Source organism: Chinchilla lanigera, unplaced genomic scaffold (assembly GCF_000276665.1).
Source record: "Chinchilla lanigera isolate Chin_1 unplaced genomic scaffold, ChiLan1.0 scaffold00008, whole genome shotgun sequence".
NCBI classification, from domain to species: Eukaryota; Metazoa; Chordata; class Mammalia; order Rodentia; family Chinchillidae; genus Chinchilla; species Chinchilla lanigera.
In genome coordinates this window covers 5,017,911-5,044,305 of record NW_004955409.1, presented here as the reverse complement: position 1 = coordinate 5,044,305, position 26,395 = coordinate 5,017,911, and the positions used below count along the sequence as shown (strand labels likewise).

At 48.7% G+C, this 26,395-nt stretch overlaps 1 protein-coding gene across 1 annotated transcript in view; it reads right to left on the bottom strand.

The window, feature by feature from the left end:
* The window catches only part of Shc4 (SHC (Src homology 2 domain containing) family, member 4), a 111,144-nt gene that overhangs the window by 67,047 nt on the left and 17,702 nt on the right, over window positions 1–26,395 (bottom strand). The window contains exon 2 of the mRNA XM_005376697.2: window positions 16,046–16,116. Within this exon, the coding sequence (XP_005376754.1) occupies window positions 16,046–16,113 (68 nt within the window). The 5' untranslated portion in view covers window positions 16,114–16,116. The remainder of the gene's footprint in view (window positions 1–16,045; window positions 16,117–26,395) is intronic.

The following is a 26,395-nucleotide window of genomic DNA, read 5'->3' as shown; positions in this document are numbered from 1 at the left end:
AATAAAAAAGGTTGGGGATATAGCTCAGTGCTAAGGCCCCGGGCTCAATCCCTAGTACTGGGTGGGGAGACCCTGTTTGTGCAAATCTTGCTCAATTTTAAAGGGTCCACTTGCCCCGCACCACAGGAGCCCTGCTTAAACGCAGCCTCTCAAATTCTGCTTTCTTCACTGATAGCTGTGTGAACAACTCTGAAAGCCCAGCCCTGGACAAAGACAGAGGCCGGCATCTTGTCACTATTCTTCACAAAGATCTTTTCTGTCTCTGAGACTCCGGCCAAGGAATGAGGCCTTGCATTTTCAAGAACAAATGGTACTTTCAGGGCCGTTCGGGAGTCTGGGCCACACCCTCCCGCCCAAGGCACAGACTTTACAAATGCTGAAGGAAAAGAAAATAGGGCCGAGGGCTTGAAGTTCCAGTAGCAACTTCCCAGGAACCCAGGGAGGCACCTGCCCCTCGCCTAGCAACCTGTGTTTCTGCAGGACCCGCTCAGAGCCCTGAGGGTCCCTCCAGCTCCCGATGTGGGGCGGAGGTCCTGTCTTAGAGGAGCGGCATGTTAGGGTTCACACGGCTGAAGATTCCTGCCCCGGGAGCCTGTGCTAGAAGGAAAGTGAGAGAAACACCCAGCACCAACAGCGGTCACTTTGTTTATTGTTCCACCCCAAGGAGAGGAGTGGGCTGATGTAAGGGAAGGAGAATGCACTTGAAGATTTGCTTTTAAGACCATAAAGCCCCGCCTATGCTGTAAGACCAAAAAAAAAAAGATATTTTGTTGTCTGTTTTGTAACAGAGTTCAAGCCAACCATCTAACAAAGCCAGCTTTCTTCAGGAATACTCAGCCACTACAGTACTCAAATTATAATTTTTCTGTGTCTTTAACCCTTAAACAGTTAGGCTCCTCTGGAAGCAATGTTGCCCAACCGTTCCCCCCTTTTCTTTGGGTTTAGAGACTTTATCACAATCCTAGACAAAGTGGACCATTGAATGGGGGCGGGCTGCGCAGCGCCTCCTGGGAAAATGCGTCTCTCCGGTAAGTGGGAAACGCAGAGGAACGGGTAACGTGAGGCGAAGCAGAGGCCGCAGGTGGAATGATGAGAAGCAATGCTTCTCCTACCTCCCGCCCCGCCACACAGGCAGTCGCGCACACCCACACGCACACGCGCGTGTCCCAGTCGTGTCCAGGCAAATAGACATGAGAATAAAATTTTAATCACATTAAGAGCCTTTGCAAAAATCAAACTCGAATCTCCCCTGGCAAAACTTTCCCTAATTTCTGCTCTCCAACAGGAATCCTTAAGGAAATCCGCCCTCAGGGCTCAGATTGCTTTCCCCAGAGAGCTGTGCTTGGGGTGGGCCGCGTCCCGTTGCTCTGTCCTGCTGGGGAAAACCATACCATCTTTTTTGGAACCTTTGCCTGAAGGACATCAAGGCTGAGGGATCTATGTGTGCAGTTTTGGCCAGCTTGGTGAAACCAAAGCCGTCGAGGGACCTCAGGAACCGGAGCCAGCTTTCCTGGCGGCAGGCACACAATGCGTGCAGTCAGTGCCCGTCGAGCAGTGGAGAAGGAGAGCTTCCAACTCCCTTTGTGCCCTTATCAGGGGGCATCTCCAGGGCCCCGGAGGGGGCACCCCCAGCTCACAAAATGCACCCTTTCATCTGGGAAACCGGAGTCTCTGGCCCCAGGGTGGGCAAATAAAACTTTCACTGCTGCCCGCGGCATTTATTGACACACTGAGTCATCACGCCCTTCTGTCCCTCTAAGCTATATTTAAATCCGACTCTCAAGCACACTTGCCATGTGTCCCAGCTCAATGTTGTTCTGTCTACCCTTGGGGTGGGAAACAAACATGGACCCGTTCACCCCACTGGCATGAGGAGAAAGACCAGCTTATCCCAAGTGTTCTGTCTCCCTCCAAGTCTCCCTATTTCCCAGAAATTAAGTGCTGACGGTCCCTTAACCCCGCGATGATGTCCCATAGTAAAATCGCGTATTTGATATTCGAACACCTTACACTCACAGGCTGCCAGCTTATAGAATTTGTAAGTGGCTAAATCTGATGAAAATGACAATAAAGAAGAGTTGGTTTCATACAAAACATAATGGGATTCACCAATTCAAAAAACTATTTTCCTTTACTTTAGGGTAAGCCACACTTATTTAAAAAACAACTCTGTTTAGACAAGATATCCCAAATACTATAAAGGCGCGGGTTTTGGCATTAAAGATCACACGGATACTCAATGTGTTCCCTTGAGGTCAAAGCTTGTTTTCTTAAAAGCCAAAACTGATCTAACTTAATCAGCTACTTTATTCACCCCATTGTACTCTAGCTGATGTGTGCTTACTTCCAAACAGTAGACCAAACTTCAAAGAAAGAAAATCTGGCAGTACATAATAGTATTCAGAAGTCTGCCGTAAAGCTGTCTATGATATGCAGGGAGACAGCAATTGGTAGAATGAATATAGACTTTTGCCACTGGTTTTTAAAAAATGAATAACTGGCTCTTTCAAAGGCTTGTTGGCATATATGTCATCGATTTCATCTGGGAAGCTCAGTGTGTGTACCTCACCTCTGAAAGGAATCGATACCTGGCCTACTCAGTTAAATCCTGTGGCAAAGAATGGTAGGCCACCTCTCACCTGCACATCTCCAAGAATTCACCAGCACAGCCATTTAGCTAGGTGATGACCAAACTTTAAGGTTCTTAGTAATCAACTGGCAGCTGATGAAAATACAGATTTCTAGGGCTGCGTGTAGAGGTTTTGAAGGTGTAAGTCTGAGACAGGGAAACCTTGCAGATATTATGGAGCAGAGTCAATGGGCCACACGGCCGATTAAACCTCCTCCGGCCTCACATCACAGGGTTCTAGGCTCTACAGCTTTCCCCGATGGTTCCACCAGTGGATACTGTTCGGATTGATATCCCAGATCTCGTGGGGTTGTAAGCGCCGCCTTCGAAGGCAACTGGATCAGGCAGGCAGACAGTTGAGCAGGAGTGACCTGGTCAGAAGCGTTGGTCACTGGGGGCGTGACCCAGAAGGCTGCATCTTCCTTCCAGCCCTCCCTCCACTCTCTCTGCTTCCTGGTGCCATGCTGTGAGCTGCTCTCCTCTGCCATGCCTCCCCTGCCTTGGAACCGGCCAACTACAGAGCAAAACCTCTACAAAGTGCGAACCAAAATAAACCTCTCCTTTCATTTGTGGGTGTCGGATATCTAGTCCCAGCAATGAGGGAAGCGACTCAGACAGATGCTAAGGAATCAGGCCACCTGTTCCTACAGGCTAAGGAAGGGGAGGCTACATGGGCTCTGTATTTTCCATTTGGGGAGAAATCCGTTTTCAACTTAGTTGGTCTATGTCTTGGTTACTTTTCTCTCATCGCTGAGACAAAATATCCAACACCCAACATTAAGGAAGGAAAGGTTTATTTAGCTCCTAGTTGTGGAGGTTTCAGTCCATACCCAGCTGGCTCCAAGGCAGGGTGGCACATGACAGAGGGCAAACGTTCATGGTGGCAGAAAACAGCAAAAGCAACAAGAGCAAAAGGGGAGAACGGCAGCAAGCAGCCTCTTTCCCTCCCTTACACTGTATGCAAACTACCTGCCCCAGGGGCGGGTGTAGCACTCACACCCATAATCCCAGCACTGGACTGTGGATCAGTTAAAAATCTAGAAGCCTGCCCCATGATTGCATGAGGATTTGGGGGGACATGAAGACACGAACCATAACAGTCTACACGCATGACAGTACATGCCGTAACCATCTTTGCTGCCCTCTGCTTCTGCACCTGCACACCTGTGGAAAATGTTTTTCCCAGAGAGCACCTGGAGGGGCGAAACCCTGCTCACATCACCCCGTGCACCCCCAGCAGGTGAGGGTGACCTGCCGTCTCTCTCCCAGAGGGAGAGGGTGCATCTGCTCCTCTGTACGCATTCTTATCAAGGACGTGTTCTCAGCCGTGGCTGCACACTGGAGAGGGAGTGAAAACAGAGTACCGAGCACTAAGACTGCAACATGGGAAGTGGGAATAAGAACAGTGCTTTGGACAAAGCCTCTGGAGATTCGATTTCACTGGTGCGGGCTTAGGGGCCAGGAGTTTCAAATCCTCTCCTCAGTGTCCCCGATGAGCTTGGGCTAAGAAACCCTCCATCGCAACAGTCTGCAAAGGGCTCCAAATGAAATAGTCTGGGCTTCGCAAGCCGTGCAGTCCTGTGACAACTACTCCACTCTGCTGCTGCAGCCGGGAGGACCGCCAGCGGCCATGTACAGACAAGCAGCTTATGACAGCATCAGTCACACCACGGACACTGAAATTCGAATTCCATACCATCTGCATATGTCGCAAAAATTCTTTTCTCCAACCATTTAAAAATGTCAAAACCATTTTTGGCCAGCAAGGTGGGAGGTTGAGTTTGGCCTAGAGACTATGGTTTCCCAACCCTTGCTTTACCCCAGAATCAAATGAGCATGGAACATAACCTATTAGAGCACAATCTTCTCATTTTCACAAATAGAGATTTACTCAGTTTTGGACTTGGTCTTAGCTCTAGCTTGAATAAGTGTCTCATCAGGGCCCATGTGTTTTTTTGTTTGTTTTTTCTTTGTCTTTTTTTTTGAGACAGGGTCTCGCTGTACAGTTCAGACCAGCTGTGAGCTCACTTTGTAGCCCAGGGTGGTCTCAAGCTCTCAGTTATCCTCCTGCCTCAGCCTCCCGAGTGCTGGGATTACAGGCGTGTGCCACCACGCCAGGCTTAGGGCCCATATGTTGAAGGCTTGGCTTCCAGGCTGTAGCATGACAGGAAGTTGGAGGAGACTTTAGGAAGCAAGGCCTGGGAGAAGGAAGTGAGGTCACCAGGGATGTGGCTTTGAGAGAGACAGGAGACCCCAGCGCCTCTTTGAGGAAAGCAGATGAGCAGATTCCTCCACCACAACATTCCCTAGGCCCCCAAAAGAACAGGCCAACCAACCAGGGACTGAAATCTTCAAAACTGTGAGAAGAAAACAAACCTTTTCTCTTTTTAAGTTAATTGTCTCAAGTATCTGTTATAGTAATGGGGACTAACATGATCTCATTCAGTTTCTTTGTACAAGAAGTTGAACATTATAAAAGAGGGGACTTACTATTATGTCAAGGTAAAATTTATGGAACACCTTTTTTACTGTAAATTATTTTCTATTCTTTTCTTTGTCTCTCTACCAATGTTCAATGGAGGGAGAGAGAGAAATTCTTCTTTTTAATATCAACTAACCTGGTTAAGATATACCATGGCATGATACAGTGCCAAGTTCCTGGTGGATACACAAATAAATCAAAGTACAAAATTATAGTAAATGTTAAAGGAGCAAAATTTGATGTCCTTAATTATCTATAATCCTTCTTCCTTATGATCATGGAGAAGAAGGAAGACCAGCCAAGTACGCTCTACAATCAGAGAGCCAGCATCTAAGCTCTAGCTGTTTCTTACCATCTTTGTGACTTTGAACCAGTTTCTGAGACTCCTTGTGCTTCAATTCCTTAAATACATAAATGTTAGCCACTGTTCTTGCTAATCTAATGGTTATCTGCTGTGAGAACAGGGCCTAACCTGCTCTGTACAGGCTCAGTACCCAGTCAAGTATTCCGCATACTGTAACTGAGATGCTGTAGATAACATATTGTATAACAGATCAAGTCATGCCTACTGTGCAAATAAAATGAGTTTCTTTTGTTTTGATTCTTTTTTGAGATGTCTTGCTAGGTAGTCCAGGCTGGCCTTGAACTCACCATGTAGCCCAGGCCGTCCTCAAACTTACAGCTATCCTCCTGCCTCGGTTTCCTGAATATGATGTGCCTCAATGCCCTATGAAGGACAAGTTGCTGTAGAAGACGAGTGAATGTCTAACTTTCTTAGCTGTCCTGTAGCAGACTGCTTCGGAAGTACCATGTGCTCAGCATGTATACCTCTTACAATCTTTGTGTCTTTGAACCAGTTTTTAAAACTCTTTGTGTCTCAGTTCCTTGAATACATTCAGGCAGCTCTAGATCACAGAAACCAAGTGTGACCCTTGTCTCCTCTATGAGCCAGACCCCTCTTCAGGAAGGAGGTCCTCTTCCCTCAGCTGGGAGGGTGCTCCCTGCTAAGAGTTCACAGCTGACTTCCAGCCTCAGAAACTGTCCTCTCCTGAGAACAGCTGTGTGGCTGCATGTCCCCACCACTGAGGCAGCAGACCTCTCCTTAGTGTTCATTATGCAGTTCAAAGGCCTCGCCTGATTCAGGTCAACTCCAGGATACAGAGAGAGGCTTTTGTTGTGACTTCATTGCTCTCTAAGCTCTCGCTGTGGCTCCCCTTGAGGAATCTTTTGCACTAAACTCCTCTGCCTCCGACCTGCTAATGAGCTGCAGCCAGAGTCCTGATGCAGCCTGACATTTACACGCAGGTCACCCAAGGATGTCGTTTCTCCTTCTCAAGAGCCTGGGGTATCACAGACAAGAGTGAAAAAAATCATTTTCAGAGAATGTCTCCTGCGTGACACAGATGCTCCGGATCAAAAATGCCTTCCCCTCCGCTGTTCAAGCAGAGGTGAAAACACACCCGTCCCAGAGTGGGCGAAGCTATCCCAAGACAGCTCAGTCACATAGGGTGACAGGGACCAAAGCCCCGCACTCACCAACACTCCTCAGCTCTCCCAGGGACATACCAGCAGGAAACAGAAGAAACCTGTCTTGCAGGTAGATGTGCATGAATTGTCCTGTATCTCCTTTGGCCACAAAGACTCCTTTTATCAAAGAAAAGACATTCTCCAGATGAGATTACTTTTGAAAGAATTTTGGGTGCTTGTCCTCTAGTTAAATTAGATCATTAATTTCTCTGCCTACTTTTTTAAAAAGAGGAAACAAGATATACCATGTACAGATACAAATTCCTTATAATGAGTAGTCATTATGTATACCTAAACTGTACCAATAAACTTAAATATGCTATGCAAAAGAAAAAGATGTAGTAGGAGAATTAAAACTCACTTCCCTAGCATTCCCCAATATTCCTACTTTCCTTCCTTAAAAGTTAAAACTTCCTAATGTTTTTTGAGGTTTCCTGGGGAAAACAACTATTCAAAAAGAAGGGATTTCCATGGGATCTGCTGTCCAAGTGGTGGCCTCATTTTGAAATCAGTGGACAGACTTTTCTTCCAATATTCTTGTGTTGTTAAAGCAAGCTGCTGCATAGTAGCTTGAGCATACTGTCTGGAACACCTTTCTTTTCTGGTAGAGATCGGAAAAGAACATTAAAACACTGGATTTATGGGTGTCTTTATGAAACCCTTCCAGAGAGAACGCACAAATGTGGAATCTGACATCTTAAACCCAAGTCACGCTTCCACCGTGGGAATAAATGTCTTCCTACCCTGCCACTTCTGGCTTTTACCGCTTCCCTGAGTCTTGTTCCTTGAAATTCTCTCACTTTGACACACAGTGCACAAGGGTCAGCTGTGGCTTCTGGTTCCACAGTTTAGGGACTTCCCAGGTGGCTTGGTAGATTCCCTGATTTCTCGGTCACAGTGTTCCCAGGGGCAACACAGGATTAACAGCACTGTCTTTCTGCCCTTGGTCCCCCTACTCCTGCTCATTACGGGATAGCCACAGAGCCGCCATATTGCCACAGTGCAACGCCTGTCCTGGCCAAAGACTGCTGGTTCAGAATTGGGTCGGAATCACAGTCCTCCCACGTGTTTGATGTTTGGGACACAGAGAGCCATAGATGGGCACACTGAGGCCCCAGGAGCCTGACTAAGTCCCTCATAGGCTCCATAGGCACCACGAGCTGCCCTCAAATCCTTTTCAAGAAATCTCCCTTTGCTTAAGCCAGGCAGTCACTTTCTGTTACTTAACAGTGAAAATACTCTCAGTAAATACACCTACACAAATGGATGCACTCACAAGGATCTCTTTCACTTTCAAGCTCAGATCAAAGTAATTCCTGCTCAGACCTAATAACTTAGAAAATATGTGCAATCAATGATAAAAACATGCTACCAGTTAACATCTACCATGCAATCCCATCTCGGTTTCTAAACATACAATTAGAAAAACTGTTATGATTTGGATCTAGCTTGTCCCCCCAAAGCCTCATGTGGTCATAGGTGGGGCTTTTTCAGAGGTGGTTAAATTAGAGTGTGTGATGCTGGGATTAAGGGTGTGTGATTACTAAATCAATCCACTGATTGGTTTCATACCACCCTAATCCCAGCAGCCTAGCTACAGTATAAAAGAGACAGAAAGATGCTGCGAAGGTCCCTTGTTGCTTGCTACCTTCTGCCCACCATGAGCTGTTCTCCTCTGCCATGTGCCACTCTGCCTGGACCCAGCCAATTACGGACTGAAACCTCTACAAACCGTGAGCTAAATAAACCTTCCCTCCCGTAACTTTGGGCTTCGGGTGTTTTGTCTCAGCAATGAAAAAAGTAACTATAACAAAAACCATCCATCAAACTGCTTCTATTGGTTGCTACTCGTTTTTTTTTATGTTTCATCATGGCAGAAGGGTATGGGGGAGGACAGCTGCGCAACTCAGACATCCAGGAAGCAGAGAGCCGGGAAGAGCCACAGGGGAAGGGGCCAGGGACCAAATATAGTCCCCAAGGTCCCACCCCACATGACCCACCCAGACACACCCAAAAGTGTGTTTACCAGTCTCCTGGACATCTCTCAAGCCGGTCATGTTGACAACGAAGACAAACCATCATAACAAGGGAACGTGGATGCAAAAGTTCTGTGTGCTGCTGCTATGGTTCTAAGCCTCACGGGCAGAGGCAGGGCTTCTGGAAGGTGACTGGGATGATGGGCGGGACACAGCCGCCTGGGGTCAGGAAGTGGGCGTGGTCAGAAGAGGTGTGTCCCTGGGGGCGTGGCCTGCGAGGCTGTAGATCTTCCTCCCTGGCTCCTCCTGGGCATTCTGCTTCCCATCTGCCATGATGTGAGCAGCTTCTTCTCTGCTGTGCCCCTCTGCCCTTCTGTGTCTGTTTGGGAGCTGGCCCACTGTGGACTGAAACGTGAGCCAGAATAAACCTCTCCCTCTTCAAGTTGTGGGTGACGGGTACGGTGTTCCCTCTCGCCAACAAGAGAGTGAGGCCAGTGGCAGCGGTGGGACGCGCTGTTCTTTCCCTCCTACCATGGGCCTCTCTGTCATCGTGGCTTTGGGTTGTGCTTCTGTCTCAAGCTACCAGAAGCAGCTGTTATGAACCCTTGCCAAGCCCTCTCCACGGCAGGGCTTGCTAGAAACTCAGCTTTCTCTCACTGGCTTTACATACTTTTAATAAAATAAAATGAACTTAAACCCTACTATATCCTCCAGTACTCCAGAGGCACACGTCTAGGAGCGCTATTGTTTAAATGTAATGAAGATGCATAATGTAAAGTTTACCTCTAGCCATTTTAAGTGTGCAGTGTAGTGGCATAAGTACATCCACATGCTGGGTAACCTTTCCCACTGTCCATCTCCGGAAGGATTTCTGTACTCTCACCCTGAAACTCCATAGCCACCAAACACTAGCACCCCCGGCAACTGCCACTCTCCCTCCTGCCTTGGATGTGACCCCTGCAGTACCTCACAGAAGTGGCTCTGCACAGTATGACTGCCTATCTTTTGGGGAGAAATGTCTATTAAAGTTCTTTGCCTGTTTTTTTAAATAAAGTTCTTTGTTGTTGTTGAGCTGTTGGAGTTCTTTTTGTATTCTGCATATTAACTCCTAGCCGGCCGCACGATTTCCAAGAAGGTGTTCCTATCTTCAGTTGCCTGGGTGAGTACGCGTCTTGCCCGTACATCCGCTCCCTCCAGCCCTGCGCCTGCTGTGTAAAAGATGCCGTGCTGACGGCGGCGAAGGAAAGGGTGCAGCTGGCTTTCCCACCCTCTCTGTCCGCCCTGGACTCCGCTGTGCTATCAGAACCCTTCACAATTGAGTGAAGACCATTTGTTTAATTGCTACATGCTTAAAGACTTCTAAAAGGAGTTTTGTTGGCTTAATTATCTGAGAAGTGAGATCTTAGTCCAAAGTAAGGTTGTGGGAACTGCAGAGCAGTGAAACTTGCAACTAGAAAAGGTGGTCACTGTTTCTCTGTCTGTCTATCTCTGTATCTGCCTGTTCTCACTCTTTGTCGTCCTCTCTCTCTTGCTCGCTCCCTCTCTCCAAACATCCAACAAGGGCCTCCTGATACCCACACGCAGTAGAACGAAGTATTTCTACTTACACAAATGCTTGCCTAGCAAATTCCAGTTACCAGCGTTGTGTCTCCCTGCATGGTTTACTGTTCTAACAGCTGAGAAAGGTTATGAACTTTGACCCCGGGACACCGGACACTGCAGTCTCAGCCCTCTTTCCTGACCATGAACAATGAAACTTATTCTAACTGGCCTTATCCACCCTGTCTCACCCACAACGCTCGTTTGCAGGCCTTAGCGTGACCACCATGAACTAGAACCTTTAAATGTTTGATTTTTTTTTTCTCCTCAGCACTCTTCTCAATTAATTCCTTTATGGGAGTGTTCCCCTGCCTGAGAAGTTAGCAGACTGGGTTTTTTACGTCCCTCGTGTGTTCTTTATTTCACATCCTCTGGATGGCAAGTCTACACGTCACCCCACAGTCTCACCCTAACTTAAGCCAGTCCTGCACACCACATGACACTCAACCACCAAGGTGCAGGCAGAGCCACGCACACGGGTCCACGCAAAGCTGGAGCCAGTCCTGGGAAACTGAGAAGAGCACCTGCCTGGTTTCACACAAACAGCTGTCCTAAGGAAGCTGCCTAGCGTGCAGGTGTTTGCCCCCTACAGAGTACCTTTCCTCCTGACGTTCACATCTCTTCAAAGCCACCTGCACAGACCTCATGCAGACGCCAAGCTGCACCTTGGATCTGCTTCACGTCAGGTGGCTGGTGTGTGCTGTCGTGCGCACGCGCATACACACACACACACACACACATGTACACACAGAGCAGAGGTGTGCATCTGTCTCTCAGGAACTGCCTTTCTGCCCGGCTAGACTCAAAGCATCAAAATTCTCAAGATAGTGAGTGAAATCACTGCTCGGGAGCAGTAACATTGCCAACAGGAAGTGAATCCCATCACAGCGTCTTTCGAATGACCGTCTGCGTCCTTGCTGCCTCACCTGGTGCTAAACCACCCGCACGGCTGCTTCCCGTCTACACCCGCGGAGCTAGAAACACCACTGCCCAAGGCACTTCCCCTGTGGCACCCACGGGGCACTAACCCACAGTGCACAGCCCACCGCAGTCCACTCGCGAGAAGGAACCTTAAGTCAGGGCCCCGAGAAGGCGCGCCCCGCCAAGCTCCTCTGAAGACCCCAGGATGGCAATCTTGCCGATGACGAAGCCGCCCCACAGCAAGCCAAGCCGCTGTTCCCAGCACCCTGGGCTCTATGCCTCTCCCTGGCCTGGCTGATTATGCTCTTCAGGGTGGCAGCAAGGCTGCGGCCCCCCGCTCCCGTCACTGGGCCTGGCCTGTGTGTCCGGTCCGCCGCCACTGTCTGGGGCAGCTTCCTACCCTGACCCAGCACCGAGGCATCCTTTGAGGGCGAGAGGGGGATTTCCTTCTTTTCACAATGTGGGCACTTACTCAAAGACAGAGCTGGGCCTCAAGGGGGCTTGGGGCTTTGGTTGTTTGTTTCTTGGGGATTTTTGGTTGTTTGAGACAGGGTCTCTCTGTATATTCCAGGCTGGCTTTGAACTCACTGTGTAGCCCTGGCTGGCCTCAAACTCACAATGATCTTCCTGCCTCAGCCTCCCAAGTGCCAAAATTGTAGGTGTGCAGCACTGTGCCTGGCAGGGCTCTACATTGCAATAAACTGAGCTCTTATGCATCTGCATGCCTGCGGGGGGGGGGGCTGGTGTTTTGTTATCTTTGTTTTCAAAATCCTGAGGACTTTTTTTGTTCAAGAAAGCAAATGGCTCTATGACCCTCAGCAAGATTCTGTCTCTCTTTTGAGAAGCAGACTCACAACCCCATCACCGAGGTCTGGATAAAGTGCACAGCGACAACATGGGACCCAGACCTGAACAGGTGTTCGGCCCTGCGCGTGGAAATCCGTCTCAGGTTCTCAGTCAGGGGCGGTGGGCTCCTGACTTCAAGGAGAACCACAGGGCACCAAAGGACATCGTAACACCCAGTCCTCCCCTCAGTCAGCCTCTCCCCTCACAGGCCGGGGCTCCCAGACCGTGTCTGGCATCTGCTCCAGGGAAAAGGTGAACACACCACCGTGCCCTTACCAAACTCCCTGCCGGCTGTGGACACTGGGGGCCGGCGTCTGCGCTGTCTCCCCTCTCCTCCCACACGTTCCTGTGGCTGGATCCTCACCTTATCCAGATCTTAGCTCAGATTTCTCCTCCTCAGACAGGGCTTCCTGGCCACCAAATCTAGAAATCTAAAAATGGCCACCACCCTCGAGCTTCCATAAATCTGCCCAGAACAGAATCTGCCATGCTGGAGTCAGACACAGACTTGTCGGCAAGGAACACTAGGCAGAGAGCAAGCCAGACACCCTCCCTCGGCGTGTAGCTGGGTCAGAAGTTGAATCTTCATGGCAGAGAAAAGCAAATTCAGCCCTTACTATTGTCCAAAAGAATAGGAAAATAGGGACACGTAGGCTTATGAGATTTTAAAAACTAGATATATAGCTAGGAAGAAAAGGTGAGCACTCCATTCTTCAGCAAAACAACCTAGCATACACACTAAAACCTTCACAGTATTTAAACTGTTCGACCCAGGGATCCTAAGTCTAGAATCTGCCCTACAGAAGTGATCAAGAGTTATAAATAAGATGTTCATTGGTACTACGTACAGTAATGGAAAATGAAAAGCTGCTACATAGCCATTAAAGAATCTCCATAGAGAAACAAACCAAATGTCTTTGGGTGCTGGTGGCCAATCTAAAGGCGGGCTATTATGCAACAGAACAGCGTTCAGCCTTAAAGAAGAACGGTATTCTGACACATGCCACAGCATGAATCAACCTTGCTGATACTGCACTAAGTGAAATACGCCAGACAGGAAAGGACAAACAAACGTGTGGTTCCTAAGAACTCAGGAGTAGTCAAAACCACAGAGACAGAAAGTAGAAATAGTGATGGCCGGGGCTGTGCTGGGGAGTTAGCGTTTAATGGGCATGCAATTTCAGTTTGGGAAGATGAAACATTCTGGAGGAACAGTGGTAGTGGTCACATAACAATATGAACATATTTAGTGCCACGGAACTGCACGCTTTAAAACGGCTACAGTGGTAAATTTTCCTCTATGTATTTAACCATTATAAAAAAAAAATGGAAGCAAGAAAATTCTCAGTATGGGAGAAATAGTCAATAATATTGTTTATTTTCTGTAAAAAAAAAAAAAATCACTGTAAGCTCAAGCAGAGAAGACAAGATTGGAAAGATATTCCAAACACAGACTGTTCGTAGACATTATCTCTCAGTGGGATTATGAGTAATACCGTCCTTCATACTTTCCCGTATTTCCAAATGTTCTAAATAAATATGTAGCATTTTTGTAACTAGGAAATAAAATAAAATTTAAAAGCCCTCTTCCTACAAGTCTGTCTTCTACTCTACACTGTTATTCCGGGAACAGCAGAGATGACTGTCTGTGAGTGTGGGGTCTCTGCATTCCCGCACCGCAGCCTGTGTGCCCAGTAGAATATCAGTGCCAGGAGAAAAGATTCTCTGCGCTGTTCTTGCTGCATCCTTAATTCTTGAACATTCCCAGGTACTTAATGGACACTCTATAAATACTTTAGTGAAAAAGAATGAGTCAACCAATTAATGGATGAATAAACAAATAAATAAGTCACCGTCAGTGTCTCCATCTGTCCCTGCTGCTATAATAAAACTTGTTAGACTGGGGGATTTATAAATAACAGAAACTTATTTTTTTCGTAGTTCTGGAAGCTGGGAAGTACAAGATCATGACAGCAGTAAATTCAACATCTGGCAAAGGCTCTCTCTGGTTCATAGATAGAGACTCTCGCACAGCCTCACATGACGGAGAGGGCAAAGAGCCCCCTCACACCTCTCCTACAAGGGCACTGTCATGGTTTAGATCTTTAAGCCCTCCCTCCCACACTCTCTCATGTTCAGAGGCAGGGCTTTTGGAAGGTGATTGGAAACCAGGGGCCTTGGACTGGATTGGTCCATGGATGAGTTCTTAGCTGAAGGTGCCGGCAGGAGGTGAGGCTGTTTGGAGGAATGGCTCATGAGGCTTCTCGCTTCTCTCTCTGCTTCCTTCCTGCCATGACTTGCGCAGCTTTCCTCTGTCCGGGCCCTTCCACCATGCTGCTCCTGCCTGGGAGCCAGCCAGCCATGGACTGACTCCTCTGAAACCGGGAGCCAGATAACTCATTCCTTCTTGAAGCTGCAGGCTTTGGGTATTTTGCCCCATCGATGGGAAAGTGGCTGATAGAGCACTAATACGTCTGTGCCTTCACAACTCAATCACCACCTAAGATCTCAAGTTGTAATGCTATCATACACTTGATTAGGTGCCAACATACGAGCGGGGTGCACAATCAGACCATCGCATTCAGGTTAGGACAGTGGCCATGCCTTTGTTCTGTGCCCTCATCCCAGAAACTTGGGACATCAACACTTTTTCCTGACTTTAGGGTGCTCAAGATTACAAGAACGGTTTTCTCAGAGTAAGGATAATCAGAATGAAAAAAAGCCTCAAATGTCTCCAAAATATTGTAAGGTTTACAGGATGAGTAGACTAGAAACCATGAAGATAACCAAAAGGCCTAAAAATGGGAAAGTGAATCCAAAAAAGAGAAGAGGTATTGTCGCTGTCTCGAAATACTGAAAGTACAGCCAGGAAGAACCTGCATTTACTCAGTAAATATCCACCAAGCCTCTGCCATGTTCCAATGACTGAGGCAGGAACCAAGAGCATCCCAAAAAATGGGATTAGATTTTGTGTGTTTGACTCCAGAAGACCAAGGGAGAGAAGTCTGGAAAGAGATCTGAATGCATCATAAGGCAGAGTCCAAATCAGTACTTCTTAAAGTACACAACACAAATGCTAGGGATGTGTGGATGGTTCATTTCACTTATACGGAAAAAAAAAAACAAAAAAAACCAAAAAACTCCTGGTCTAAATTTTAGAAAGTTTTTGAGATAAAGTTGGACTCTTTAAACTTTAGCACAGGACCTCTCAGAGTGCTTAATGTGCCGCTGTATTCTCTGATCCTCCTCAAGAGCGATAGGTCCTGCTTCTCAGATGCCGCTTCACAGGCGCTTGTCGTAGGCATGGGAGTCCATGAGATAGGCCCAAGGGCACATCACCCTCCCTGCGCGGTGAGAGCATTTACCTGCAGGGGAGAAGTGGCCTGCAGCCCCAGCCCCAAAGGGACTCCAAGACTCCGGCCTTCACTGAGTCCTCTGCCTGTCTGACCCCTCTCTCCCCCGCCCTCACCTCGTCTTCAGCCTCCACTTCCACACTCTTTCCATCCTTGCTTTGAACTTAGCTTTGATGAACCACCCTACTGCCGCCTTCTACCTGAGCTCTGCCTAGCAAGGATTCTGACTTCCTCCCCTGAGCTACGCAGGGCCACCCTGGCAAAGCTCCCCCTGGTTCACGTTTTCTGCCCAGCTCACTACACAGGAAGGAGGGAGACCCAGACGAGCACTGGGGGCGGGGAGGGCACACACAGGGGCAGCTTGGGCATTCTGATGTTCAAATGTCTTTTCTGCTCTTATTTCCAGCTACCCCTTGGACGGGTCTGAAATTCTGTAATGCCTATTTCTAGGAATGATTTTAAACACTCAGGTACCTGGGGAACCAGCTATTTCTGTAGACTGAATTATCTTATTCTATGTAACGTGGGTGCTTTGCAACACGGATAAATGAAACAAAGCCACTCACGCAAGCTTGGTCCCTGGGGCAGGTGCTGCCTCCAGCAGAAGAAAACCCCACCGTGACTCTGCAGGCTTGCATGACATCCCTGCAGGAGAAACTACTACAAGAGGAAGCTCCAGCCCCTGAAGTCACTCCAAGTTTTGTCCTCTTACCTTGTAACTTGAGTTCTCATTCCAAAATCCAGGGACCTCATTGATTGCAGCACTTCAATGCAGCCCATGTACTAGAATAAGAAGAAAAAAAGAAGAACAAGTAGGATAAAAATAGCACCAGGCTTTTTCTGCACTACACAGGGACTTCCTGGGAAACAACTTCAATCAGCTCCTCTTATTGAATTACATTTGCCTATTCTAACGACCGTTGATATTTCCGACCATTAATGGGCACAGGCCTTATGCCTCAGGCCAGCTATAAGACATCAGCTAAATCCAAACTATATTAGAAATGCATAACACAGCCAAAGGGGAGTGGAGAAGAATGGAGGATCTTTCCATTCTGCTGGAATGGAAGAAGAGCAGTTACGAGTGTGGTTAAGAGCGAGGGCTCGGGGGCCAGACAGTGCAAGTCTGCATCCCGCTCTGCCCTTTCTTTCCTGTGAAAACTCAGCCAACTGTTCACCTTTTCTGCATCACAGTTTTTGTCATTGCCAAAACAGAAATGCAGGTAGAATCATTGTAAGAAGTACCTTATTTCATACATGTAAAGCTTTTAGAACATACAGTTCTAGAAGCTTTACATGTATGTTCTAAAAGCTCTAATGTATGAAATAAGATGCATGCATGCATGTATGTATGTGTGGATGCATATGTGTGGATGCATATAGAGTTGCCCAAATATTAGGGGAAGGAAAAATAAATCTGAGACAAATAATACAAGGTTATCCAACCTTCTAAGAAGCTATCACGAGCATATAAATGCAGAGCGCATGAAATGTGGTAACATAAGATTTTACCATCTTTTGCAAGACCATGGAACTAGTGAGACAGGTGAGCAAAGGAAGAGAGTCCTGTCCCACACCAGGCACTGTAAGTTCGGCCTGAACACGGAGCATCGGGAGAGGAACTGTGGCTTACGCAATGCAAAGGCAGCTTCTGTGTGTGATGTGAGCCGGGGGAGCCACACGGGGCTGCTGCGATCGCCTGACACTCGCGGGCTGGAGGAGGCTGCAGGCAGCAGCGGCGGGAAGGTGGGGCATGTGAGGGGAGCAGTGCAGATGCTCCATGGGGAGGAAGTCATGACGGCCCACACGCAGGGTGGGCAGACGCAAGTGACATCACGGAAACAGACACTACTACGCGCTCTGCTCTACAGTGAATGTGACTGGGAGAATGGGGCGGGGATGAGTCAGGCTGAGTCAGACCCTCCCCGCCAGGGTGGCCGAGGGAACAGCAATGCCAACCACAGCCCAGGGAGCCAGGAAGGGGGAGATGATGAATTGCCTTGAGACCTGCTGACGCGACACCAGTGGGGTGGCCAGGAAGTAACAAGCTGGCAGCTGGAAATTGCATTCTGTCTCCTGGAGATGAGCGAAGCCCAGGGACTCAGGCTTAGCCATTGGCGGGGCTCAGCCAGGCAGGCAGCAGGAGGAAACCCTCTCCGCAGAGCCGGGGCAGGTTTCTCTGAGACACCTGGGCCACGTCAGGAGAGCCAAGCCATCTGGCTCAAGGGGACCCGTGGCTTCTTGGAAGGGTCTCACCTCCTGGCGCGCTTTCCTTTGGAAGCCTTCCAGCCTCCTTCTGCTTGAAAATGGTCAAGCACCCTGGAAGGAGGGCAGGAGTAGGGGACAGGGCTCTCCCCAGACACTTCTTACAGTGTTTCTCAGGAGGTGCTGCTGACTTAGCTTCCTGAGAGTAGCTCAGCACACTCTACAGCCCATCTAGTCTTTGTTCAGGACCCCAAGAACCTGGGGTCCTGGGCCTGGGGACAACACGCTGGCCTGAACCTTCTCAGCCAGACCCGTTAGCCACGCCCCTCCTGAGATCTCCCCGACTGGCCCAAGAAACATACTGGATCTCGGCTCTGTCCCTGCCCTGTATTTCCCAGGGCCTGGGTACCGCAGGGAAGTAAGTGATATCTACAGATTTCTTTAGCGTAAACCTTAAGGCTTACTTGGAGAAGGAAGCCAGGTTTAGGGGTGCTAGGAAGGGTACTAGAAAGCCCATTTCAAAAACTGTCAAAAGAGGATCTGCCAAGGGCCTGAGCCCCACATCCATCCCGGTGGGTGGAAGACTGTGGCCTCCTCGGCCACTCAGCTCCTCCTGCCCTTCACCCCCCTCCCACTCCAGAACCTACTCTGTCTCCCTGTGGAGGCAGGAGATAGAGCAAGGCCAGGTCAGTAACAGAAAGCCAGGAGACACAGACCAGGAATCCAGACGGAGTAAGGACAACTGGGTCAAAATATTAAAAATCCAGTAGATAAAGTACAGCCTGTCCTCCAAGACCCCCAGGCATGCACAAGCCCGAGAGCACACAACCCTGGCCTGTGTCCAACCTCATCTGCGCTGCAGTGATGGGTGGAGCCAGGTACCCACGGGACCATGACTCCTATCTATCCCGAGTGACAGATCCACTCATAACCCAAGACCTCAAGAGACCCAGTGCCCGCCTCAGAAAGCTCTTCCCCTGATCTGCTCTCACCCCGTGGGGCGGACCTCACTTCTCTCACTTACTCTTGCAAACTTTTTAAGTAGCCCTTACTCTTGTTAGTCTTTCTGAGTGTCCTGCTCCTCTTTGTTCAGGACAGGAAGAACCTGAGAACAGCTCCCCAGCGACTGCCCATCCGATAACACCATCTCCTACACTCGAGGTTCTGGGAAGAATGGACTGCCCACCCAGGGTGGGGAGCGTGTCTGGGCCACAACCACAACTGCCCCAGGACACCTTGTTGGTGCAGAGTGAGTGTCATCGTTATCTTTCCCTGCAGCTAAGTCACACGTGAGTTTATCAGTGCACGCAGGTAACTAAGCACCACATCACACTCTGGACAATGAGCTCCCATCACTGCTCACTTGCCTGACATCTAGCACCGAAGCAAACTCATCACTGTAAACCCCCAGGCCCTGGTTTTCTGGCGCCCACTTACCCCTCCAGCCTCATCCCTCACTCTCCTCACCTGGCTTCCTTCCATTCCTCAGATCCACCCAGTTCTTCCCAAAGGTAGGGCCTCGGCACCTGCCGTCCTCTCTGCCTCTCTCTTCCCTCTGCTCTGCAGCTCTGATTCTTCTTTCTCCTTCAGGTTCCAACCTAAATGACACCACTCACAGGTCCCTCCCACCACCCTTTATTACAGCCCAGTTTATCACCATGTCACTGAAATACCGGGTTTACTTGGTAATTTGCTTGTTTATTCCTTTGGTTAGGAACATCCTAAGAGAAAGACTGACCACCATCCCATTCCCACCACCTGGCACCTTCTGGGTATTCCATAAACTGGCTGAAAGCATGGGGACAGCATCTAGTGTCCAGCTCTACCACGTCTTTAAAATGAGCTCAGGAGGCAGGGGCGGGGTGAGGCTGAGGGAGCAGAAGCTTTGAGCAGTCTCTGCACCCCAGCGAATGAACAATAGGAGCACCCAGGTCTCAAGAGGAGACTCAAGCACCACAGGTCAGGATGCTGCCTGTATCGGTCACTTCTCTGTTGCTGGGACACAACACCCAACATCTACAGCTTAAAGGAGGAGAGTTTTACTCTGGCTCACAGTTTCCGAGGATTCAGTCCATGGTTGGCCGGTTCCAAGGAAGAAACAGCATGGTGGAAAGGTGAGGTGGAGAAAAGTGTCACATGTCACAGCAGCTGGGAAGCAGAGAGAAAAGGGAAGAGCTGGGGACAAGAATAGACCCTTCCAAGTCACACCTCTAACCAGGCCTCACCTCCTAATAGGATAGGAACTACTAAACTCATCCACGAGTGAAGCTACTAATGAGTAGGCTGCCCCATATCCAATCACTTTCCAAACACATGAGACTCAGGGACATTTCAGATCTAAACCACAACACTACCTTTGGCAGCTTTGTCAATGTGTCAGTAATTCACCCCACGTGTGCTGTGCTTGGTGTCCCCCCTTTGAAGGCTAGTACAAACAACCTAGATGGAGGGATGGGCAGTGAAGCAGGAAAGAAGGCCCCTGCCTCCTTATTCCTCACCAGTGTCAGGCGGGGGACGGAGCCAGCCCTGGACAACCCAGTGGGTGGTGGAAGTTCTAGGAGAATGCGCTGCACTCTGAAGAGCTGGGGGACAGGCGGACAAGGGAGCCAGCTAGGACAGGGACGCTCCAAGGCTGGCAAGGACCAAGGCCCATGTGAGAGATAGTGTCGGTGTAGGGACAGCTTGCAGCCCAGGGAGATGAGCCACTAAGGTGGCATTTGGTTTTCAATGAGGATGGGGTTCTCAGAGCTTTGGGGGTGAGGAAGAGAGGGTCCCCAAGGCTTGTCCTAGTCACACTTCGCGGCAATAATCGCCATCGCCAGGCAGGGCCCTGGGATCCCCTTCCCTGCCGGCTAACCTGTCTTGCCACACTTGTCCGTCAGCAGCCCCACCGGTGACACCTTCGACCGCCCTCGCCGTCACCCAACACAAGTTCTGAGACGGTCGGAGCTGACGGCAGTGGGTGCAGTTCCCCAGCGACAGCGACTGAAGCCGCAATGACCCCAAAGCGGGAAGGGAGCTGGTCTTCCCGACTGCGCAACCCGTTTTATTTAAAGCCACTGTAGTGAGGAGTGGGGAGGGGATGGTGCTTTAAAGGGATCTGTTCACTGCCAAGTGAGAGCCGCATAAGCAGAGTGGCTGGTATCGAGGCCCCAGGGAGGGAAGCTCAGTGCATGCGATACAAACTGCAGGAAGAACACCCCCATTCACTTATTAAGTGCTGGTCGACGTGAAACGCGATCTCTGTTCTCAAAAAGCTGGCTGCGTAAAGACAGAATGGCCAGGGAAAGAGAGGACCTATCTGTTTTCACGAGGCAATCCATTGGTCTTAGCTGCACTTAATAGATGAGGAGATTAAAGCCTATGAAAGGGCTGGGCCTGGCCCCGTTTCATTATTCACCGAGTCTGAATTAGGTCCCGTGGCTGGGACCCTGTAGGACAAAGTGAGAAGTGGGCGGGGTGTCCAGCAGGCTCTTGCTTGTCCTTCCTGTGGGCCACACCCACGAGAGTCACTCTGGGGAGACTGGGGCCACAATGGGCACAGCAGACAGAAATTCAAGATGCTCTGGGGAGAGCGGGGTTCCCCAATTCCTGGCCCATGGCAAGGAAAGGACACTGGAGACCTTTATCTGAGGAGGACAGGGTGTGGAGGAGGGGCAGAGCTTCCCACCGGGAACCAGCAGAGGTGGTGGACCTCCAGCCCTCACGCCCTGTGCACCCCCAGGCCCAGGGGATGATTCTGTATCCGGGCTTCAGCTCCTTGGCCTGGAGAGAAGTGAACAGCGAGCTCACAATCACCAGTATTTGGGGCAATGCATTCCAGCGAGGAAGCCACTGCGGTTTTCAGAGAAAACGAATGACAGCTGGCTTATGGTGCCGTCTCACCCCGACCCTGACTTCAGGATGTTACCTACAGACAAAAGACACACCCGTCTCCTCAGAAAGGATGTGTGCAGGGCCGGGAAGAAAGTCAGCCAGAAAGTGAGCCGTGGCTGCCTCTGGAACACCCCACCCCCAGGGGAAGAGGCGGCTCTGTCCTTTCCACCCGGGCTGAACGCCTTTCCATGGATGGCGCATTCCCTCTCCTAGAATGCTCCTGCCCCTGTGCTCAGAGTAGGGGAGAATATTGTGCAAGAGACATTTCAGGCAGAGGCCCTTGCTGAACAAGTTTAAAATAAGAGCAACACAGCAGTCACTGGGGAATAGTACAGAATCAAGCGGGGCACAGTGAGGGCCTGACCTTCGTGTCATGAACACTCACAACTGGTAGAGGCCACCAAGGTGGCAAGAAGGCAGTGCAGGAATTTCCTGCCATCTGTAAATAACCGCTAGCCTCTCCCATTTGCGGGCACACGGTGGAAGGACATTTCCTTCAAGACGCTGTCTTCCCCTTTTCACTTTCTACTCCTGCTTCCGCACACCCTTTCTACTCCTGCTTCAATGTACCCTAACCTCAGCACACCACTGATGCTGCCCAAGCAACCCAACTGCTTCCTCCCTGTTCATTCTAGAAGCATTGCTCCAAGCCACCCCTATATTTTTCCTCTGAGCATCCCTCCTTCCTTGGCTTCTCCAACTTGTCATCTGTCTCCCCTGACTAGTTGTTATGGTTTGTGTCTGGATGTCCCCCCAAAGCCTCATGCTGTCATGGGGCGGTCCTCTAGAGTTTATGATTGATCATGGTCCAGTGCTGGGATTATGGGTGTGAGTGCTACACTTGCCCTGGGGTGGGCAGTTTGCATACAATGTAAGGGAAAGACTGCTTGCCACTGCTCCTTGCCTTGTGCTCTTGTTGCTTTTGCTGTTTTCCGCCATCATGAACTGTTGCCCTCTGCCATGAGCCACCCTGCCTTGGAGCCAATCAAGTACGGACTGAAACCTCCACAAACTGTAAGCTAAATAAGCTTTTTGTTCCTTAATTCTGGGCATCAGGTATTTTGTCTCAGTAATGAGATAAAAGTAGCCGAGATACTAGTCCTTCTCTGTGTCCTTTGCTGGTGCCTACCCCTTCCCTACGCACATACAGGACTTTTCTTTAAACAATGGTGACTTCTCTTCCCAACCTGACAGGGATGTTCCAACCTGGCTTCATGTTAGAATCATGAAGAAAGCTTTATTTTGTTTTGTTTTGTTTTGTTTTGTTTTTTGTCTTTTTGAGACAAGGTCTCCCTTTACAGTTCAGGCTGCCTTTGAACTCACTTTGTAGCCCAGGCTGGTCTCAAACTTGCAATGATCCTCCTGCCTCAGCCTCCCAAGTGCTGGGATTACAGGCAAGCACCACCACACCCTGCTCTCTGAAGGAAGCTTTAAAAAAAAAAAAAAGTATGATTCCCAAGTTCAACTTCAGCCCAAGAAAATCAGCCCTTAGTATAGATATTTGTACACCTTAGTTCAGGTTGCTGGAGACCCACAGGATCTCAGCCTGAGCTCTCTCCCATCTCCAGGGCAGTATAAAAGCACATGAACATTCAACTTGTACCTCCAGCTCCATACGTCTAAAATATTTCTCCAGTTACATTCCTGGTCTCAGCTAATAGTATCACTATGCATGTAGTTCAGCCAGAAAAGCCACCTCTTCCCTTTCATTCAGGTCTCTCATCCAATCAGAAGCTAAGCTCATTCTCGTAATCTCTGCATCTCTCTCGTCTCTCTCTGTCTTTACCCTCAATTCTGCATCCTGCCCAACTTTCAGTGTCTAATTTCAGCACACACTCTGTCTCTCAATCTCAGCACAGCAAACTCACATCAAATCACAGGCAGTGTACACAAACGCAACTATATCCAGTAGGCAGGCAGAAACAGGAGGTCAGGACCTTTGTTCACCCCTCAGCCCAGCTTCCAACCCTGCTTCCCCAACCAGACTTTGACCCCCACTGCCCTGGAGCAAAGGGATCTCCCTGTAAATGCAAGCAGAAGCACAAGGCACTGGCTGACACGGGCATGTCCAGGAGTTGGAGGTGCTAAGGACTGCCCAGTGCATTCTTTGCTCTATGTGGTCTCCAGTACTGCACAGCCCTTGCTAAGACAAGGTCTCTGTCCTTCTCAGCGCAGCCAGCCGGTTAGAGAAACACGTATCCGTCGTGTTATCACTCCATCCTCACCCAGCCCACTCCCCATTCCCACTTAAAACCCTTACAAGCTCCCCGTGCTTAACACAGAACTTGAGAGACCTTCAGAAATCACCTTAGAAATGTAGAAAGCAGATTCCTGGGCGCTGAGACGCTTCAGTAAGTTAGGAAACCCCATTCTACTAAGCTCAGGGGCGTAAAAGTGGCACTCTGGAGAAAATGCCAGTGCTCAGCGAAAGATCCGGCATGTAGACCACAGGACAGGGACTCCTGCCCAGCCCCTGACGAGCTCTCACCCATCCTTCCACTCCTGCCCCCGGCTTACGCTCTAGCCGTCTTCTGAACTCACCCAGTTGTCCCAAGATCCGAAACTATCCTTTCCTCACCCCTCCCCACTGAAGCAGCGTTCTGGGTCTGTCCTTCCAGCTCACACCTGCACGTCACTCAGGAGGAAAGGCCAAGGTCACCTCCCCGTGAGACGCCTCCCTCCTCTCCCTCCCACCCACGGTCTGACCGCTCACTTCCCTGGCCCTGCCCCACGCGCTGTAAGAAGTTCCAGCAGAAGTTTCATTACAACTTTAATTTCCTACACGACCCTTTCTGCCCACACATCTGGACCCCTCCTGAAGCAGGGATGGCATCCATCATTTCCACTGCATCCTCCTCGTACAGCCTGCCTCAGCGGTGCCTGGTGATGTATAAGTGAGATAGGGCTCGAGGTGAAACAATCATATTAAAGGTTTAGATAACATCAGCTTCTCTTTCAAACTGATCCTCAACTAATGTAGATTTCCCAAAAGCGCAATCATAAAGGTTAAAAAAAAAAAAATGCTTAATAATAAAGGTATGCTCCAGTGAACTAAGCCAGACACAAGAAAGCTCCTAGATCAGAGGAAACCTTGGAACCCCCTGGCCTCAAAAAAGATGAAACCCAAACTGCTCATTCCTGTCCCGTTTTGTCATTTGGGAAACCGGATCTTCTTGCTTTTTTCTACCAGAAGTCAGAAATCAAACATTATTTGTGAATTTTCCTAATTTTTAAAGTTATCGAGCCATGATGAACAATCAAAAAATACAATTAAGAAAACAACTTAGCTTACAATAAAAAAGAATAGACTACTTATGAATAAACTTAACAAAATAAATGCAAAATCTACTTTGAAAACTACAGATACTGTTGAAAAAAAAAAATTCAAAGGGTGAACGAACAGAGAAACATCCATGTCTGTGGATCAGACAACTTAATATTGTTGAGAAATTAGGAAACTCGTCTATAGACTCAAGACAAATCCAAATCCCAGATGGCATCCTTGAAGAAATTGATAAGCTGATCCTAAAAATCATGTGGGAATTTGAGGGAGAATAGACAACACAGTCTTCGAAGGGAAAAAAGAAAGAGGGAGAGAAAGTTGGATGACTCATGTGCCCCAACTCCCAAACTTACTACCCAGCTGTACAGTGGAGACAGTGTGTGCTGCCGTGGGGCAGACACACAGACCAACGGAACAGACTCGAAGTTCCAGAAATAAGGCTCGAGTTTACCGTCAGCTCATCCTGATGCCAAAACAATTCCACGGCAAGCAAAAACATCTCTTCAACAAATGCAGCTGGGGCAATGGGATATTTACAAACAAAAGAATGAAGGTGAATCTCCACCTTATACTGTATGCAAAAGAAAACTCAAGATCACTGCAAGACCTAAGTGCAAGCGTTTAAGGGAGGCACACATCACAAGGGCCTTGAATTAGACAGTGGTTTCTTAGATACGACACCAAAAACACAAGCAACCAAAAGGAAATACAGATATTATATGGGCTGCGTGAAAGTTAACTACTTGTATGTTTCAAGGAATACAATGGAAATGAAAAGATCACTCACAGAGTTGCAGAAAGTATTTCCAAGGGATATGTCCAACAAGAGACGTATCACTAATATGATAGGCATCTAATATGTATAGCATCTAATATGTATAAAGAACACTTGCAACTCAAGGATACAAAGACAAGTAGCACAATTTAAAATGGGCAGGCGGTTCTACAGAGAAGATACACAAACGGCCCATTAGCACATGAAGAGATGCCGAGCATCATTCACCATGAGAGAAACGCAAATCAAAGAAACACTGAGATACCAATTCACACCCTCTGCAAAAACAAATGAACTAAAAGTAGCACATGTTGGCAAAATATGGCTACATAGGAACACCATACATTGCTTGCAGGAGTGTAACATGGTGTAACCACTAGCGAAAACACCCTGGCAGTTCAAGAAGTTAAACATAATTTGCCATATGACCCAGAAATGCTATACGTAAGTACATAGCCAAGAAAAGGGAAAACACATGCCCACCCAAGAACTCACACTGCTGTGCTCAAAGCAGCGTTATTCATACTATCCAAACAGTGGAAGCCGCCCAAATGTCCATCAACTGGTGAATAGATACAGTATAAGCACCCAATGGACTAGTACTTGGCAATGAAAAGAAATGCAGTATGCACTGATGTGGGCTACAACGTAAATGAACTTTGGAACTATTAACCTGAGTAAAAGAAGGCAGTTACAAAGACCACATACTGTATTATTTCATTTACCTGAAATATGCAGAATAGACAAATCTGTAACAGTAGCAAATGGGTTCCAATAGACCCAGCTATTTCCCTTCTAGAGTTAAGAGACACCACATTACAGTGACATCTATGTTTATATCAGCTACAATGATATATGCATAACCATGGTGATAGCAGCACAACTTCCAGCAGCTAAATCTTGGAAGCAGCCTCTATGTCCAT